The following is a 19,321-nucleotide window of genomic DNA, read 5'->3' on the forward strand; positions in this document are numbered from 1 at the left end:
TCCATGATTAGTATCTTAGTGGGGTAGGATCGATCTTTGATTCCTTTAATGCTATCTCAGGCTTCCGTACTTTGAACTCCATTTCCGACTGATGACAATTTCTCTTTATTCTTTAAAGGCGAGCGAGTCCTTTTGGTGCAAGATTAACGAGGGCCAAATATATACATACGATACGTAAAGTTTGCATGAATATTACTGTTTTAATCTGTGACAGTACATTTAAGCTCATTGCCAGTACATGAAAAATAGGAACCAAACGGAGCCATGGACAAAGTTGCCAGATAGTAGTGCATGATATATGGTTCGGTAATGCTAACGGCGCAATATTCAAATCCCGTGCTTTGGGTTTTGAAAGGTGAACTTGATTTATTAAAAGATTTATAGTTCTACAGTCATCAGTACAATATCATTTGCAGAATTTGTAATACTCCATGGGCATGGGAGGTGCATTACAGTACACAGTACCGCGCGCATCGTGTTGACTAGCTCCCTCTCGATGCTATCAGAAGAACATGTTAACCGTGTGGTTGGTGGTCGTAACAGGTCTTGCATGAGAAGAAGAGAAACCAATGTAGCCAAGGACAGACTTGCCGGAAAAATATTGTCTACGCCGGCAAGTCATCCTTGGCTGCACTAAATTCTCTACCTCTCCAAGCAAGCAACTTTCGACATATACCTTTGTCAGTCGGATATGCTCCAATATTAACGCAATTTTGCTGGCGAACTTGCGCCATTATGTAGGTCTTACATGAGAAGAAGACAGCGCACCGTAGCCAAGGACAACTAGCCGGAATAATCTAAGGCAGAGAAACAAGGGAAATGCATGCCTCCTAGGGATTAACCGGCAAGTCATCCTTGGCTGCACCACACTGTCTACCTCTTCATGCAAGCCCCCAACGGCCACTTCTACTTGGTTTGCTATGCAAAGCATTCTAGCTGTGAGCTCTATATATAGATAGACAAAAAAGATTTGGACGAAAATCAGTGATGCATGTTGCTGATATTCGTAGGCCTAGCTAGCTAGCTAGCCTGAACAAAATCGAACAGTGGGGGCATCGCCTAAAGATTCCAAAAGTAGGCCAGTGACCGAAATGCCAGCCAAAGGCCAGTGTGCCAAAGAAGGAGCACCTATAAAACAATGGCCCAGATTAATTCCCCATATAAATGATATAACTCCGTCCAAGACCCTACTCAATTGGGTTAGCAGATGAGGTCCCAACTCAGGATTTCGTGGACCCACTTGGCTTTGGGAAAAGTCAGAGAGGTATAAATGGAAATGATGGCAATTGGTTTTTTGTTGAACGGAATCTTTGATGGACGTGGCTTTCAGGACTCAAGACAGCATCACCGGGCCATTGCACCCACCCAGCTTCTTGAATTTTCTTTTGGGACCGTTGTCAACTTGTGGCATAAGCATCAGCTCTGCCTCCCAAAGTAAATAATGAATCATGCTTGAAAGCTTTATGTCAAATATGGTTATTAATTGGGTTAGCAAAGATTAAATCATTAGGTAATTTGACATCAGTAAAAGAATGTGGCTGGCAGAGATCAGAGAAAGATGAGCTGTACCTGTCATGGGCAAAAACACAAGGAAAGGAAAAAAAGTGCAAGGCTTTTGACATTTTGTGGAGGCATATCCCGATAGGCTAATGTCATTTTGTCACTCTTTCTCGAAGCATGTATATATAAATATATATATATATGTATACTTTTTTTTTTATGGTTTTTCATGCTTTTTACGCCTCAATAAAGAAAAATAATTAAAAGAAATAGTATTAGCATTTGATGCCATTTTTTTTTTTTTTTTGCAGACCGCCGCTTCCCCACTCTAGGTTAAAGTTGTTCCAATCCAAGTGGGGACAATATGCCATTCAAATGTCACGTGGGTTTTCTCTATTTTCTTTTTTAATTTTGGATAGAGAAAAGCAACATGTGCTCATCATATCCCTTAATCCCCATCAACACAAGACGAGCAAATGTATGGCACAGAGAACAATCATTGCTGTACACGTCATTACTTCCATTATATTATTTATAAAATAATTATTTTATGTGAAGATTAATATTGGGCCTGTTTTTCCAAAGAAAGATAGCGTTGGGCCTTGCCCTTGGGCTTGCCATATCCTCTCAATTACCAAACTCCTAAGCCCAATAGGTCTGGGGCACGTGGAACAGATTTGCTGCCACTTTCACACGTATGAAAGTAAGGAATATATAAAGGTTAAGCATATTTTTCAATTCTTCGTATCTTTTATTTATTAATTTTGATTTGAGGGGAACACGATTCGAACAAATTTTTTAAACACGGAATAGATATACTTTTCATTCAACATTTATGTATTCCTTATTTAATTGTTTCAAACTTCTATCTAATTTGTAAAAACTTTGAAGTTCAATAGTGCTATCACTAATATAATAATAATTTACATAATTTAATATAAATTAATAGCATTTTAATTACATTTTTTTGTTGGGAAAAGTGCGATAAAACCATGAAATATACAAGCATATAATAGTATTTATTTATTTTAACCTTTTGTAACTCTCGAAATAAATTAAAAAATTTGGCTCTTTAACTTGTTTTTTTTATCGGAAGACATATTTTGAAGATATGCGACGCAAGAGTAGCAAGTTCTACTATGATCATTTTGATCAATTTTAATTCTGATATCAGGTATTGACAAATGTAGATATATAAAATTATGTATTTAAGTTTTTAATTTAAAAATAAATACAAAACATGTATTTCTTAATTAGAATCATTTATAGCATAAGTACTAGATTAATGAAACAAGAAAGAAATGTTCAAGTCAATGTTGTTTGACTTGTTGTGATGCAAATTTCTCCCTGAACCTGATCTAGAGAGACAAGGCCCGTCTTAACCCAGTTAATCACGTTTGAACGCGTGTCACATTTGAAACAGACTTGGTCAATCTCTCACACTTGGGCGTGGCCGTTATTAAAATGCGAGCGGCTGCGCGAAGGCGGCGTCCGAGGTGCAAGGTCCGATTACAACGCGAAAGGTGTGAAGGCAGATTCTCATGCCAAACCGACGTTGTTGATGCTTGGTTGCTTCGCTGAGCCTGAAGAACATTGCATCTCAAACAAGAATTTGACATTGAGATGATAGATACTTGCATTCCTTAGGAAAGAAAAATAAAATGTAAAGATATAGGAGTAGAATCGAATGAGCAGAAGCTATGGGGTGGGGAAGTATTTACAGAAGACGTTTGAAAGTTTTCTCGGTTGCTATATTAATCCACCTGGATTATAAGGTGAAATTCCTCGATTTTAACTTCTGTTTGTGAATCAATGCTAGGAGAATCTTATGCATACTTGCGTTCAGACTGTGCAGCACAGAGAGAAATGGAATAACGAATCAAAAAGAGCTGCTTTATGGGAAAAGGCTCATAAGCGAAATGCTAAGCGTGTTGTCGGTTTTACGATAGAGATGAAAGGCTTATCAGTGAAACTTGGGCAATTCTTATCCACACATGCTGAAGTGTTTCCTAAAGCCTATGTATCCCTTCTCAAGCAATTACAAGTCTATCTTTCTCCTCGTCCTTTCAAAGAGGTGATGCTCTTTATTTTGACGTTTGGAGATCAATTTCTAACCCATTATTATCACTTTGACTATGAACAAGAAAAACAGGACTTATAATTAGTGGTTTAGCCGTTCTGCATTTATGGCTGCTTAATGTAGTTGGCAATCATCTCAGTTATCTTTTCATGCACTTATATTATTGTTGCATCATATAATTTTGAGGTTAACATTGTCATATGATCCTACCACATCGTTTATGTATCTTAGGACACTATACCATGGTCTGCCACCCAAGTTATGGAAGCTGTCCTGCTTAATTGGATTTCAGTTACCATGTGCAGTGAAAAGACTGGATGTTCTTGTCATGTCATTTGCAGATTACATATATGCCATAATGAGTGGATACATAAACAGGTTTCCAAGTGCTTTTACTTGAACATAATAACCTTGAGAATGATTTGTACTTGGTATAGATTAACTAGTATTTGGAAACTTATTACCTTGATAAAAGTTGGGTATCGGGATGGCTGCATTGCAATATGCTCAACTCAATGATGCTTTATTCTCAAACTAGATGGATTCATCTACGTTCCTCCATTTCCTTCCTTTTGTTTGACTGATGGCCATATCTTGTAAAATATATAAAGGATTCACAATACTGTGTCGTTGGTAAAATTTGTTTAGAATTTTTTATTCACACCAGCATTTTGAATGCATAAAGACCATTAACCAGTTTTGGTTTGGAAAAGGACAAAGACTGACATAATTCCTGCCGACCACTACATTAGGTAGAGATAGAGAAAAATTGATTGCATGCTACAATTAGATGGCTAGAATTCCATGAAAAGCCAATATTAGAGGTAACTCGGTGCATTAGCTGGTCTCCAAAGGCTTCAGTAAGTGAGCAGTAATAGGTTCCAAATCAGATGATGATAAAGCAGTTGGGTAGTTTGGTACATAAAGAGTAATGAAATTGAAACTTGTTTGTGTGTAAATTTCAATTGATTCTATACGTATCTAATTCTCCAAGGAAAAATTTTAAGATGATTATTTTTGTCTGTGTTCCCATCACATATCTAACTGCCTTATGCAGTTATGAATGACGCTGATTTTTATCTGCACAAGTACGTCAGACTATACAAAAAGAGTTTGGCAAGACCATGGATGATCTCTTTCCATATTTCACGAAAGAACCTTTGGCAACAGCGTTAATAAGGACCATAGATGTGTAGCTTTATTCTCCTGAGGCAAATTAAAAGTAATTCCTTGGAAAATCTTGTTGATGAATGAGGACATCTTTGATTCTATGCAGATTGCACAAGTACGTCAAGCAAAATTAGTTGATGGGCAGGAGGTGGTGGTTAAAGTTCAGCATAAAGGCATCAAAGCAATCATATCGGAGGTTTTGCATACTTTGGCTTTTAAGATGTTAGGATGAAAAGTAAGAATTATAGTCATTATATGGTTGTTGGACATGCTGTTATCTTATAGGACTTAAAGAATGCCAAGTGGATTGTTGACTGGATAGCTTGGGCAGAACCAGAATGTGACTTTAATCCAATGATGGATGAATGGTGCAAAGAAACTCCAAACGAGCTTGATTTCAATCATGAAGCTGGTGTGCCTATTTTAACATGATTTATTCTAATTTCAATTATTTACCCCCACTTTCTTCTTTTTTTTCATATTTCTTATGGACACTTGCCTATGTAGAGAATACTAGAACTGTATCTCGAAATCATGGCTGCAAAAAGTTATGTGATGAGAACAATTCTTCAAACCAAGTCAATGTCTTGATTATAGAAGTTATTCAGGTATATCCTGAGCTAATTTCTAAACGTGAATGTTTATATGCTACAATGCATGTGATCAAAATAGGGTACCATGTTAGGATTTTTGCCATCTGATCAGCATCCAGATGTTGTTCGTCTGGTATCATGATTCATCATGTAAATTAAAGAGGGTAGCAATGAAGCGTGAGAGATATTCACATGTTTCAGTTCAGATGGCTCGGTCTGATTCCTATTGGTTTTAATGACAGTCAACTGAAACTGTCTTCATTTTAGAGTACATGGATAGAATTCGTTTGAATGACTCCGCATCTTTGGAAGCTTTTGGTGTTAACAACAGAAGATTGTTTAAGAAATCACTCGTGCATATGCCCACCAAATATACGTTGATGGACTTTTCAATGGTGATCCTCATCCTGGTATCACCTCCTCTCTCTTGCCGACTCTATATTGAAGGATAATTTTAATGGCTATCCCCATCCTAGTACTATGATCTGTGATCTTTCTATCTACCTATGCGTCTGTGTAACTATCAATCTCTCCATCCACCTATCTTCTGTTCGGTAGTTTAATTTCTTTGTTCAAATAATTCTTGCCAGGTGTATTTTTGATCTACTTGATGCTACTTCCTAATGAGTTTTTGCCCTTTTATAAGTTTTCTTGTTAATATATTTGCAGGAAATTTCCTTGTAAGCAAGGAAGCCCCTCATCGCCCAATTTTACTTGATTTCGCGCTTACTAAGAAACTATCGAGCTTTGTGAAGCAAGCACTAGCAAAAATGTATTTGCATCATCCGAGGTTTGTGTTATCAAAATTAGTTCTTCTGAGTCTTCACCTTCATTTACGTTAATATACATATGTGAGATATGATTGACCTTTCTTTTTTGACATTTTTAATAATGTAGTTTCAATAATTCAAATATTTCTATTTGTCACCTTTTTCACACCAAGAGTTCTTTAATTCACTGTAATTGGACTATGAAATAATACGTCACTCTTTGTGGCAAGGTGATCATGTGGCTCTTTTGTCTACCTTTTCAGAAATGGGCCTCAAGCTACGCCTTGATCTACCCGAGGAGGCTATGATGGTAACAACTGCATTCTTCCGTGGTTCAACACCAGCCAATAAAGCTCATGTAATTGTCGACCGCTTGCCTATCAAGTGGTGTTTCAACTTCTACGAGTCCGTCTAATGCTAGTTGTTTTTCTATGCAGCAAACCAGGAAATCTTTGGCTGAGCAAAGTAACAGAAATAAGAAGGTTGTACAGGAAAAGAAGAAACCCAAACAAAAAGAAGTCCAATACCTCAACCCAGTAAGTTTATGTCTGCTTTTTCTTTTGGTACATAACCCTGTAAGTCCATTTCATCTACCACTGTTATCCCTTTAGTATTTTCATTCACTACATAACCCATCATTAACTAGGTAATACAATTTGTTTTCAGGTTAATGCATTTTCGGGTGATATTGTACTCTTTACACGGGTTCAAATGCTTCTGAGAGGTCTGTAATAGAATCTCCTATCTTCAACTTGTTGTCTTAAAAGATTGTGCCTCTTGCTAATTCATCATTTATGTTACATGGATTCAGCTCTCTCATCCACTATGAGTGTCACATAGTATATCTAGACATCATGAGACCATTTGCTGAGTCTGCTCTTCTAGGGTGAGTATATTTTATATTTTAAAGCGTCAAGTTTATGAATTTTTTATCCTCGCTTCACCTTTGATTGAGTTGTGATTTCATTTTTAGAAACATTAATAATGGACCAACTAGAAATCCAAAGTGGATCTTACAGAAGAAAACCCTTTGCTAATGTTTGAGTGGGATGAATGCTTGAACCTGATTGCGGCATCAGCACCTGAGACTGAACCTGGGAAGCAACAGTTGTATCATTATTTATCTTTCGGCTGGTTGTGTGGTGGAATAATTGAGGTATTTTCTCATGCTTTCAAGTGTATGAAGTATTTTCCTTTCCTTTTACTTATTTTAAATTCAATTATAATTCTTAGTTGGGGAAAAAAATTGAAGATGGTTTAAATACTTTAATGTTGTTGGGCATAGCTATTGGAGTTGGTTTTCACAAGAGTGAACATTTGTCTTGTTTTCTACATTGTCACTCGTTCTTATCATGATCAGATTCTTCTTACTAACATCCTAACTAAGTTGAAACTTTAGGAACTTAGTCGAACAAACTAACACACATTACCCTGGTTTTAATATTTGCTTGGGTGATGCAGTATGCATCTAAGAAGAAATTTCAGGAAATACTTGAAGAGGCATTCATTCATCCTCTAAAAATTGAAGGTGACCTTTATCTTGGAATTCCTCCTGGTACTTCAAACTCATGACTTTTTCTTCTTGCTTCATTAAGTAGTCATTACTTAGAGGCCCTAGTCATCTTCACTCAAACTAGTATTAATGCCGTTAAAGAGTCCTCTCCAGGTGTGGAATCTCGACTTGCTTCACTTACGCTAGATACAGATGATCTCAACAAGCTCTTAGAAACGCACAATCGACCTGAGATGACATCCTCCTTCCAACTCAACAACATTGCTCAATTTGCAACTTCCTTGTCTGCTTTATTTAATATGCTTAACCTCCACCGTGCTATCATACCTGCTGCTAATGGACATTGCTCAGCCCTTTCACTTGCACGCTACCATGCAGCCTTAGCTGATGGTGGTGTGGTCCCGCCGCCACATTCCTCTCTTTCAAATCCACCGCTTGGCAGCCATCCCCAAATCCACAATTTTCTTTCCATGAAGAGCCATAAAAAGCAAAAAGGTTAGGGGACCAACGTAGTAGATGCTGCGCCGAAGGATAAAATGAATGGTTGTGGACAAAACAGGTACTGCAATAAAGATTTCAAGGACAGTGGTGACAGTTGCACTAGGTTTGACAATGAGGGTAGCAATGGTAACAGTAGCAACAGTACAAGTGATGACTGCAATGCAAGCAGGGATGGTCCTCAAGACGAAAACAACTAGATTTTCTTTAACACTAGGATTCATGGTACATTCAGGGGTGTAGGTGAATATGGAGATTCGGCTTTGCCAGGCCCAGGTGGGATATTTGGACTAGGATTTACGAGGTTGAAATCAAAGGATGGGTCTTGCACAGGCTTTCGACACTCTGGTATGGGTGGATCAATAGGTTTTTGTGATATTAAAAACCGGTTTGCTATTGCAGTGACCCTTAACAAAATATCATTTGGAGGAGTGACTGCAAAGATTATTGAGCTTGTTTGTTCAAAGCTAAATATCCCACTACCGGAGGAGTTTTCAGAATCTAGTGACGTTTATAGACCTCTGATTAATCAAGGAGGTTATTCATTTGATGGAATACCATATATGCCCAAACCTTTTGCTCGTTCAATATTACTCCTATGGTATTCTCTCTTTGTTTATTGTTTTACAAGAACATGGTTATGGACAGTTGACAGGCTGTGGTGATAGCATTGGGCTTATATTACTAAAAGAAAGATAACATTGGGCTTTTCAAAGGTTTCTCATTGGGCCTTATGTTTGTCCTAATACCAAAGGCCGGCGCCCGTGGAAATAAGGAATATATATTAAGGATGACCATAATTTTTGATTTTTTATATTCTTTATTTATTAAGTTGGATTCATTAAAGAGATGACTTAATTCTTTAAATGCAGATATATCTACTTATCACTAACAGTTATGTATCCTTTATAGTTAATTAAAGAAGGGGTAAGGAATGCCTAATTTATGGGCAATACAATTTCTAGATAGGAGAAATGTAGTTTTTTTTTTTAATTTTAAAAAAGAGAGTTTGAATTTTACTTTTTAAGTTAGAAGATTATGTATTAATTAATAAATTAAATGTTCAAATGCAAGAGAAGTGTAGCTTAGAGGTTGTTTTATTTTTTGAAAAAAACAATAATTTTAATTTTATATCACTGAGTTGGTAAATGTAAAGGTATAAAATTACGTATTAAAATTTTTAATTTAATTATAAATGTATATACTTGAAAAGATTTAAAAATTAATTTTAATAAAAAGAAAAAAATAAATAATTAAATTTTTATACAATAAAGAAATTTTTGTAATGATTGTCTGTTTGGTTTGATTTTTTTTTAATTTACCTATCAAGTAAGACTAAATAAAATTTCAAAAAGAGTTTTAAGAAAAATAATTTTTTTAAAAAATAAAATTAAAAATACTTAAAGAAAAAGCTACAAAAAGGAGTTTTTATTTTTTTAAATAGCTTTTTAGAAAACACTCTTGTCTCAATGGATATCTCTTCCCTTACTCGGCAATAGAATAAAAGAATATCAAAAATTTAAAACTATATTAAGATATTACTTAAAAGTTTATCTTTTCTTCATAAAAAAGAATTTTAATATCAAATATATTATTTTTTATTTTTTCTTTCATTTTCGAGGAATTGAAGCATCACCGTCTTATTGTTAGTTATATTAACAAAAATTTTAATAATATTATTATTATTTTACAAAATTTGTGAGTTATTAATTTTTTTATATTTAAAATAATTTAAAATAAATTAATTATATTTTAATTTATTAAGTGATTGAAAATAATATGAATAAATTTTATAATAATTTTAATCAAAATTAAAATTTATATAATTTATTTTATTAAACAGTTCATCACATAGCTTTAATTTATTTTTAAATTATTATTTTTTGTATTTCTTAATTCTATAAAAACTTTTATAATGTTCTTAGGTGGAAGTATCCAGGAAGTTCATGGGTTGGAACACAAAGCCCAAGGTTGGCATCAAAGTCTAGTCCGTTCAACAAACTTAACGTCTTGGATTGGATTCCCTCCGTTCCGGCTTTCCTCATCCAAAGGCTATATTCTTCACTGCGATTCCACGCCATGTTAATGACATTGACTTGTTGGTACGTTGATTTTTCGCTCTACCAGAAAGGGAAAGCCTCGCTTAACCCCGGTTAATCACGTTCGGACGCGTTTCGCATTTGAAAATTAGATGATGACGTGGTCAATCTCTGTTGGGTCGTGGCGTTAATGCAGATACGAGTGGCTGTGTGCAGGCGGCGCCTAAGGTCTTCGAGGTCCAACTCCATCGCGAAAGCGAAAGGTAGAAAGGAAGATTCTCATGCCAAAACAACGCGAGCTCGATTGTAATTAGGCTTTCACCCTCTAGGTTACCTTAACTGAACCCAATACCATCCTTCTCGTTCGATCCATGCTGTGTGAGTGTATTTCTCCTTGAACGAGTTGCCAATTTTGGAGTTCCAGGTCGCTTCTTCTGTTTATTATGATATTTAGATTTGCATCGGTTCTTATTGTTGCAAATTAATGTATTTATATTTATTGATTTATGTTTTTTAAGAATATTTTGAATAATGACTCAATCCTTGTCGCTGGACCTTGCAAATCAAACAATGTTGTGATTTTCAATCCGAGCGTTGTTTTACGTTTGCCTTTGATGTGCCTGTTCTGTTTTTTGCGCTGCAAATGGATTGAAATATTAATAGTAATATATGAACGAATTTGCAATTTCTTTAGTTTTGGGTTTGGTGTCTGAATTTGCAAAGCGATGTGTCCAATTCGTATGTCTCATTTCCTCTGCAAGTGCGAGTGGTAATTTCATTATTAGGGATAAGACAGTGATGATAGTTGTCTGCTTTGCTGAGCCTGAAGAGTACTGCATTTCAAACATTAGTTTGACATTGAAATGATTGATTTGTCATTCCAAATACTGTGCTACAAGTAAATACTTCATTCCTTAAGAAAGTAAAGATATAGGAGTAATATTGAATCAGCAAAAGGTTTGGGTTGCGGTAATGAATTCAAGCTTCACTTGATGGTTTAGATGCATCCATGTGCACATATTTAGGATAAATAATCCAAACCAGCCAATTTAAGATTGTACTGATTGATGTTGATAAAATGGAAATCATATAAGTTGTTTTGTTCTTGGATGGTCATTTATTGCATATTTTTAACTCCTAGGGGTTTCCAAACTCTTGCTAACCTTCACATTAATGACTGCTCTTGTTGGTGTTGATTCATCCAAGTGTGAACTGTAGTCCAATCTGATCATTTTCCTTTGATGTTACCTTTTTTCTTCCTCAGAGATCAGTGCATTTCATTATCTTGGCTTCATTTTGCTCCTAGAATGATGGGGTGGGGAAATATTTATAAAAGACGCGTGAAAGTTTTCTCGGTTGCTTTTTTAATATACCTGGATTATAAGGTAAAATTTCTTGATTCTTCTATTTTTGAATTACTGCTTGGAGAATCTTATATACTTGTATTCTACCTTTACTGAAGGCTGTTCAGCAAAGAGAGAAATGGACTAACAAATCAAAAAGAGCTGCTTTATGGGAAAAGGCTCATGAGCGCAATGCTAAGCGTGTTCTCAGTTTGATAATTGAGTTGGAAGGCTTATGGGTGAAACTTGGGCAGTACTTATCCACGCGTGCTGATGTGCTTCCTCAAGCGTATATAACCCTTCTCAAGCAATTACAAGACTCTCTTCCTCCTCGTCCTTTAAAAGAGGTTATACTCTATGTTTTGACATTTTGAGATCAATTTCTTACCCAATGTTATCACTTTGACTATGAACAAAACGGACAGGGTTTAGTGGTTTAGATGGTCTCCTGCACTTCTATCTGCTCAATTGATGTAGTTGGCAATACTCTCAGTTCTCCTTTCATGCACTTCTATTATTGTTGAATCGCTTAACTTTGAGGTTACTATTATCATATGATCCCACCATGTAGTTTATGCGTCCTCAGAATTACAAAGCTTGTTATGGTGATGACCAAGTAATATCTGGTCTGACACCCAAGATATGGAAGCTGTCCTGCTTATTTGGATTTTAGTCACCATGTGCAGTGTGAAGACTGGATGTTCTTATCATGTTTGTGGAGTACATATATTGCATCATGAGTGGATATATAAACAGGTTTCCAAGTGCTTATACTTGTATATAATAACCTTGAGCATGAATTATACTTGTTATGGATTAACTTGTATCTGGAAAATTATTAGCTCGATAAAAATTGGGTGGGGATGGCTTTGAGCAGTCATTAGAATATGCTCAACTCAATGAGGTCGTATTTTTAAACTAGATGGATTCAGTGACATTCCTCCATTCTGTTTGACGAAGGGTGATGTCTTGTAAAATATCTAAAAAATTCATTACTGTATTGTTGGTAAAACTTGTTTTAGAAAGTTTGATTCACATGAGCATTTTGAATGCATAAAGAATATTAACCCTTGTTGGTTTGGAGAAGGATAAAGATCTAAGATTGCATGCTAAGATTAGATGGCTAGAATTCCATAAAAAGCCAGTGCAAGAGATAACGTGGTGCATCAGATGATCTCTGAAGGCTTCAGTACTGAGCGCTAATTATTCCTTCTAAGATGAGGATAAAGCAGCTGGGGAGTTTGGTACATAAAAAATAATGAAATTGAAACTTGTTTGTGTGCGTAAATTTCAATTGATTCTATACATATTTAATTCTGCAAGGAAAAACTTAAGATGATTGTTTTTGTCTGTGTTCCTACCAGTCCTGCCCTATGTAACTATTGACTGAGTGCTCATTTTTTTTGTACAGGTTTGTCAGACTATACAAAAAGAGTTTGGCAAGACCATGGATGTTCTCTTTGCAGATTTTGTGGAAGAACCTTTGGCAACAGCATCAGTAAGGACCATAGACATGTTACTTTATTCTCCTGAGGCAAATTAAAAGTATTTCTTTGGAAAATCTTGTTGATGAATGAGGACATCTTTTATTCTATGCAGATTGCACAAGTACATCGAGCAACATTAATCGATGGGAGGGAGGTGGTGGTTAAAGTTCAGCATGATGGCATTAAAGCAATCATATTGGAGGTTTTGCTTTCTTATTCTTTTAAGATATTGAGATGAGAAGTAAGAGTTGCAGTCATTATGGTTGTTGGACATGCTGTTGTTTTACAGGACTTAAAGAATGCAAAGTCGGTTGTTGACTGGATAGCTTGGGCAGAACCCCAGTATGACTTTAACCCAATGATAGATGAATGGTGCAAAGAAGCTCCAAAAGAGCTTGATTTTAATCATGAAGCTGGTATGCACTATTTTAACTTGATTTATTCTATATCTGATGTATGTAATTGGAAAAAAAAAGGATTTTCTTTTTTATTTCAATTATTCCCACTGTAAATCCACTGAAAGAAAGAGTAATATCACAATCATGAAACTGGGGCAAATTTTCAAGAAGAAAATTGATATGACAGGAAAGAAAATCCTTTTTTGGCTTTCTATATTTCCACATCTACTTAGATTTCCATTGAATTAATAGATTAATGGTGCTTGATAGTAGTTGGTGATGCATCGCTGGTAATGCTGATGGTACTGGTGATGGTAGCTTTGATGTTGTGTCAATGACAGTAGGGAAAACTGGCGCTTGGCTTTAAAATGGTTTTGGAAATTGCACAGTAGGTGGAGTTGGTGCATGAACCAGAAATAAATTGTTGGTGATAATGCTGACAGTAGTAGAAAAGCAGTGGACAAATAAAAATTTTATGGCATGAGCATAATGGTAATGATAATAGTGGTAAAAGTGATGTCGTGGCATCAGTTTAGCAAGGCTGTTTCAATGGCTGTTTGCTAGTATGGTGATCTAATAGTATTGTTTGACCATGAGGTGGTCAGGCATCCAAACAGCTGGGATTATGAGAATGGAACACCTCCTTAAGTTTTATACTAATAGTTTGGGCCTTTAAACCCTGGCCAAAAGATAAAGATGGATGAGTCCGGTTCCCAAATTGTCTGCACCCTTCTTCAGTCGAGTCATGCAAATATTTTCTCAGACACATTGCAATTTTGTACACTGTTTTTTTTTTTTTCTGTCATTTTTCTTATTGACACTTGCCTTTGTAGAGAATACTAGAACTGTGTCTAGAAATCTTGGCTGCAAAAAGTTACATGATGAGAACAAATCTTCCAACGAAGTCAATGTTTTGATTCCAGAAGTTATTCAGGTATATTCTGAGCTAATTTCTATACATGAATATTTGTTGCTATAGTGCATGTGATCCAAGATAGAATAAACTGTTAGGATTTGACCATCTGAGCATCCTTATGTTGTTCTTGTCATACCGTGATTCATAATGTAAATTAAAGAGGGTAGTAGTGGGGCGTGAAAGATCTAGCACAGGAAATAATTTTGATGTTTATGACCATGTGGTACTAACATGTAAGGCCAATACGAATGATGATTCCTGTCAGCTAATGACTCCTTAAAATGTTGTCTCTTTGAAAGGCACAGAAACGCCTTCTAATTTTGAAAACTTGAAAAGCAAAACTTAATGTACAACTAGAAGTTCTAGATTAACTTCATATAAAACAAAAATGAACTAATGTAAGATAAAGAAAAACTCTAAATTATAATAATTGAAATATAAATCTTAAGGCTTTTAAATCTGTGGTCTTATGATTTTGTTTTAGACAAAATTTGGAATTAGCACCCTTGCTTATCTTTGATGCAGTACCTTTCTCTTTATAGCAGAATACTGTCCAACAAATCTTATGCCTATCAATGGAGGGGTCTTTAACTTTAACTTCTAGGTTTTATCATAATGTCTGGTTCTTCCTGGAATGTGGTAGAGAAATGTTGTGTGCAACAACTCTAGCACATATTTTTCCTGATTAAATCTCCATGTGAGGAAGAGGTGTTCCTCCTTTTAGTCACTTTACATCTGATTAGCATGCCAAGCTTATTCCTTCATTGTGTTGCCTCTTCAGTTTAGACGGCTCAGTCTGATTCCTGTTGGTTTTAATGACAGTCAACCGAAAGTGTACTCATTTTAGAATACATGGATGGAATTCGTCTGAATGACTCTGCATCATTGGAAGCTTTTGGTGTTGACAAACAAAAGATTGTTGAAGAAATCACTCGTGCATATGCCCACCAAATATATGTTGATGGATTTTTCAATGGTGATCCTCATCCTGGTATCCCTTTCTCTCTCTTGCCAACTCTACCTTGACAGATTTTTAATGGCTATCCTCATCCTAGTACTATAATCTGTGATCTATATATCTGTCTATCTATCCATCCATCTATCTTCTGCAGTTTAATGTCTCTGTACAAATAAGTTTTGCCATGTGTACTTCTGATCTCTGCTACTTTCTCATGAGTTTTGCCCTTTATAAGTTTTCTTCTTAACTTACTTGCAGGAAATTTCCTTGTAAGCAAGGAAGCCCCTCATCACCCAATTTTACTGGATTTTGGGCTTACAAAGAAACTATCGAGCTCTGTGAAGCAAGCACTAGCAAAAATGTTTTTGGCATCGGCCGAGGTTTGTGTTTTATGTGTGTATTTTTTTCCATTACATCTTGCATTTCATGTGAAATGCAGACCATTACAGAGATAAGAGATGGCTCAATATTTTGACCTTGAGCTGTAAATACCTAAGGCTCCATTGCTTTACCATTCAACAGTCATTTAATTCCTGTTTTACCAATATTTATTTAAACTGTGTCTTGTCCTTGTTTCATGTCTTACTACTTTAAATGTGTGGATTATTTTCTCAACCTATTTATATCAATCATTGCTTTACTGGTCTTCATGGCTCTATAACTTCAAATATTATCTAGTTCTTCAAAGTCTTGACCTTCATTTAGGCTTACACACACACACACACACACTCGCACACATATGTGTGTGTGTGTGTGTGAGAGAGAGAGAGAGATGGTTCACCTTTCTGTTTTGACATTTTTAATAATCTAGTTCAATGATACAAACATTTTTATTGCTGTCATCTTCTTCACTCCAAGAGTACTTGAAACAACTGTAATTGGATTATGAAATAATACTTCACTTTTTGTGGCAGGGTGACCATGTGGCTCTTTTGTCTGCCTTTTCAGAAATGGGCCTCAAGCTGCGCCTTGATGCACCTGAGCAGGCTATGGAGATAACAACTGTATTCTTCCGTAGTTCAACACCAGCAAATGAAGCTCATGTAAGTGACACTGCTAGCCTTGCAAGTTGTCATTCAAATTCTGGTAGTCCATCTAATGCTATTTGTTTTTCTATGAAGCAAACCATGAAATCTTTGGCTGAGCAAAGAGACAGAAACATGAAGATTATACAGGAAAAGATGCAACTCAACCGAAAAGAAGTTAAACGCTTCAACCCAGTAAGTTTATTTCTGCTTTTCTTTTGGTACATAACCCTGTAAGTCCATTTCATCTACTACTGGTATTCCTTTGGTATTTTCATTAACTATAGCCCATCATTAACTAAGTAATACAATTTGTTTTCAGGTTGATGCATTTCCAGGTGATATTGTAATCTTCACACGGGTTCTAAATCTTCTGAGAGGTCTGTAATAAAAATTCCTATCTTCACCTTGTTGTATTAAATGATTGTGCCTTTTGCTAGTTGATCATTGTGTTACATGGATTCAGGGCTCTCATCCACTATGAATGTCCACATAGTATATCTAGATATCATGAGACCATTTGCTGAATCTGTTCTACTAGGGTGAGTCTATTTTAAATTTTACATGGTCAAGTTTATGAATTTTTTCTCCTGCTTCATCTTTGATTGAGTTGTGATTTCATTTTCAGAAACATTAATAAGGGACCAGCAGCAAATGCACAGTGGATCTATAACACGCCCGTCCATTCCAATGTAGAGGCCAAGCTGAGGCAGCTGTTAGTTGAGTTGGGAAATAATGATAAAATACTTGGGATTCAGGTTTGCACCGCCAGCATTCTGCTATTAGACTATTGTCTGATGATCTGACAAGCGTCTATTTCTTTTTCAATATTTTGTTTACCTGCCTAATTCCACTACTATAGTGGTTAATTTCCAAGCTTGATTGCGGGCTATTATTTTATGGCCAGCCAAGTTGTTTGGAAACATTACACTGAGCTTAGTAAATGCGTCAGAGGAATTTGCTTCTCTTTTTCCTTCTTTTTCTCCTCTTTCTCTTGTGTAGTGATTTTTCAAACTAAGTCCTTTTTCTTGAAATGGCTTCAGTAATTGAGTCTGCTTCAAATAAGCATTTGAAAACTCCCTAGTTTTTCTATTTCATGGAGTTTAGCAGGATTTCTTACACCTTATATCTTTTGAGAACAATTGAACATGCTGTATATGGTTCCAAAGTATGTTACTATCACTAATTTATAAGTTTAACCCTCCTGTACCGCCCATATTTTGTCTGGAAAAGCATTAGGGGCTAAGTTGCTTTCTTACTTAAATAAATCGTTAACGATCTTCATGCCAAAGTAGAAATTAGATTTCCTTCTTTGGTGGACTTTTAAGATTTGGTGAAACAAAGAAATAAGGGCATTTCAATATACAGTTAAGAGGTAAATTGCTTTTGATATTTTAACATTTTTGTTAAAAAAGCTAGTTTAAAATCATATGTGATAGGCTTTATTTTCTTTTTCTATTTTTTGATTATTGTGACTTTAAAAGCATATTGACTGCTGTTGATCTTGTAATATTTTCAATTTTTATCTCAAGGTTTGTGCATACAAAGATGGGGAGGTTATTATTGACTCTGCTGCAGGAGTGCTTGGAAGATATGATCCTCGCCCTGTTCAGCCTGATACTCTTTTTTCTGTCTTTTCTGCAACGAAGGGTATTACTGCAGGAATGTTACACTGGCTGGTAGACAATGGGTATGTAATAATGTCATAACTGCAAAGTTCAATGTTGAAAAATCTTTAGATTCACTTTGTGGAATAACTGGAAAAAGTTAGTGTGTCCTGTAAAATTTGTCTTATATATGTAGGAATACTGTTCTTGTTCTTGTCAGGAATGCATTGACTAAGACCATGCTCGCACTGCTGAATTTCAATATGTTAGTCTGTCAAATATAATGAATTTGGAGAATTAAGGAATGATGGTCTGTCAAACGATTATGAGTGGTTCAAAATCTTGCAAATAATATGCAATTTTTTCATAGAAGAGGTGTTTGAAAAATCAAAGGTATGAAATTTTTTAATAGTCTCTTACAAATAGTGCACTGTCTTGCAGAAAAGTCAAACTTGAGGAAAATATTGCAAATATTTGGCCAGAATTTAGAGGAAATGGAAAAGATCACATAAAGGTTACTATTCTGTACACAAATGCCTATTAAACTGGATAACCACCATTTAGAATTCGTAAGTATTTCATTATCATTGTTCTTTAAACGTTTTTCCTTCAGGTACATCATGTGCTTAACCATACATCTGGTTTGCACAATGCCTTGGCTGAACTTAGAGCAGAAAATCCTTTGCTAATGTCTGAGTGGGATGAATGCCTGAATCTGATTGCAGCATCAGTACCTGAGACTGAACCTGGGAAGCAGCAGTTGTATCATTATCTATCTTATGGTTGGCTATGTGGTGGAATAATCGAGGTATTTTTTCATGCTCTCTCATTGGATTGTGTCACTGTAACTCAATGTTTTTGAGGTGAAATTAAAAAGAAAAAAAAGGGTGCTAATAGTAAAGTTTGAGAAAGAATCACACTTTCAAGTGTATATTTTCCTTCTCTTTCCCTTACACTTAATTAAGGCTTAAGATTCTAAAATCTTACTATATTCCTAAAAAGATTATTTCATTTAATTCCATTATGATACTTATTTGGAAAAAGAAAAGTGAAGAGGGTTTAAATACTTCAATGTTGTTTTTGAGGACTATTGGAGTTGATTTTTGCTAGGGTCCACTTTCCTTACACAATCATAGTGCTGTTTGAATTCAAAGGAAACTATATGGAAATCCTTCCCTTGGAGGAAAGCTCAAACATGTTAATAAATTTTTTGCCTGCAAACTTTCACCTAGCTCAGTGAAGTTAAAGTTCTTTTGGAAATTCTAATTATTTTGGGTAATTGTTTTCCCAGAACTCTCTTGCTTGAATTTATTTTGAGAATATTGTTTTTCGAATCTGTCTCTCCCTCTCTCTCTCTCTCTCTCTCTCTCTTTCTCTCTCTCCAGGCAGTTAAACAATGTCTTTTCCAATTGTTATAATATAGT

At 35.5% G+C, this 19,321-nt stretch overlaps 3 protein-coding genes and 1 pseudogene across 6 annotated transcripts in view; all 4 read left to right on the forward strand.

Annotated features, from left to right (window-relative positions):
• Positions 1 to 3,127, forward strand: part of LOC149527573 (uncharacterized) — a 5,032-nt gene extending 1,905 nt beyond the window's left edge. The window contains exon 5 of the mRNA XM_089782662.1: positions 2,924 to 3,127. Within this exon, the coding sequence (XP_089638788.1) occupies positions 2,924 to 3,127 (204 nt within the window). The remainder of the gene's footprint in view (positions 1 to 2,923) is intronic.
• On the forward strand, positions 2,749 to 5,733 carry LOC149527574 (ABC1 family protein MCP2 homolog). The gene is made up of 4 exons (XM_089782680.1): positions 2,749 to 3,275; positions 3,347 to 3,574; positions 4,857 to 4,946; positions 5,036 to 5,733. Exons 1-4 carry the CDS (start codon positions 3,201 to 3,203, stop codon positions 5,180 to 5,182), a joined length of 540 nt encoding a protein of 179 aa, XP_089638806.1. The 5' UTR covers positions 2,749 to 3,200; the 3' UTR covers positions 5,183 to 5,733.
• Positions 5,734 to 5,965: 232 nt separating this feature from the next.
• LOC110410782 (uncharacterized) lies at positions 5,966 to 8,982 on the forward strand (annotated as a pseudogene). Its single transcript, XR_016350877.1, has 8 exons — positions 5,966 to 6,133; positions 6,377 to 6,471; positions 6,551 to 6,649; positions 6,780 to 6,837; positions 6,925 to 6,999; positions 7,087 to 7,269; positions 7,575 to 7,668; positions 7,780 to 8,982. The product of XR_016350877.1 is annotated as an uncharacterized LOC110410782 (transcript).
• A 1,103-nt stretch (positions 8,983 to 10,085) lies between these two features.
• LOC110410783 (ABC1 family protein) lies at positions 10,086 to 19,292 on the forward strand. 3 transcript variants are annotated; one of them, XM_089782760.1, is made up of 17 exons: positions 10,086 to 10,587; positions 11,428 to 11,548; positions 11,626 to 11,853; positions 12,918 to 13,004; positions 13,106 to 13,195; positions 13,283 to 13,409; positions 14,225 to 14,325; positions 15,130 to 15,298; positions 15,524 to 15,645; positions 16,180 to 16,308; positions 16,387 to 16,485; positions 16,613 to 16,670; positions 16,757 to 16,832; positions 16,919 to 17,048; positions 17,823 to 17,980; positions 18,339 to 18,411; positions 18,511 to 19,292. In XM_089782760.1, exons 2-17 carry the CDS (start codon positions 11,471 to 11,473, stop codon positions 18,757 to 18,759), a joined length of 1,974 nt encoding a protein of 657 aa, XP_089638886.1. In that variant the 5' UTR covers positions 10,086 to 10,587; positions 11,428 to 11,470; the 3' UTR covers positions 18,760 to 19,292. The 3 variants fall into 3 exon arrangements, with proteins under 3 accessions (XP_089638886.1, XP_021276318.1, XP_089638887.1); XM_021420643.2 differs by having other exon boundaries at positions 10,086 to 10,541; XM_089782761.1 differs by having other exon boundaries at positions 10,086 to 10,426.
• The last annotated feature ends 29 nt before the right edge of the window (positions 19,293 to 19,321 follow it).

Source organism: Theobroma umbraticum, unplaced genomic scaffold (assembly GCF_002168275.2).
Source record: "Theobroma umbraticum cultivar Fairchild unplaced genomic scaffold, ASM216827v3 scaffold_56.0, whole genome shotgun sequence".
NCBI classification, from domain to species: Eukaryota; Viridiplantae; Streptophyta; class Magnoliopsida; order Malvales; family Malvaceae; genus Theobroma; species Theobroma umbraticum.

Bases quoted from the DNA above. Each gene is read 5' to 3' on its own strand.
- LOC149527574 (XM_089782680.1), top strand. From the start codon at position 3,201: ATGGGGTGGGGAAGTATTTACAGAAGACGTTTGAAAGTTTTCTCGGTT. The intron at 3,575-4,856 runs GTGATGCTCTTT...GATTCTATGCAG, and splicing joins CTCCTCGTCCTTTCAAAGAG to ATTGCACAAGTACGTCAAGC. The intron at 4,947-5,035 runs GTTTTGCATACT...GTTATCTTATAG, and splicing joins TCAAAGCAATCATATCGGAG to GACTTAAAGAATGCCAAGTG.
- LOC110410783 (XM_089782760.1), top strand. From the start codon at position 11,471: ATGATGGGGTGGGGAAATATTTATAAAAGACGCGTGAAAGTTTTCTCG. The intron at 16,486-16,612 runs GTAAGTTTATTT...ATTTGTTTTCAG, and splicing joins AAGTTAAACGCTTCAACCCA to GTTGATGCATTTCCAGGTGA. The intron at 16,671-16,756 runs GTCTGTAATAAA...ACATGGATTCAG, and splicing joins GGTTCTAAATCTTCTGAGAG to GGCTCTCATCCACTATGAAT.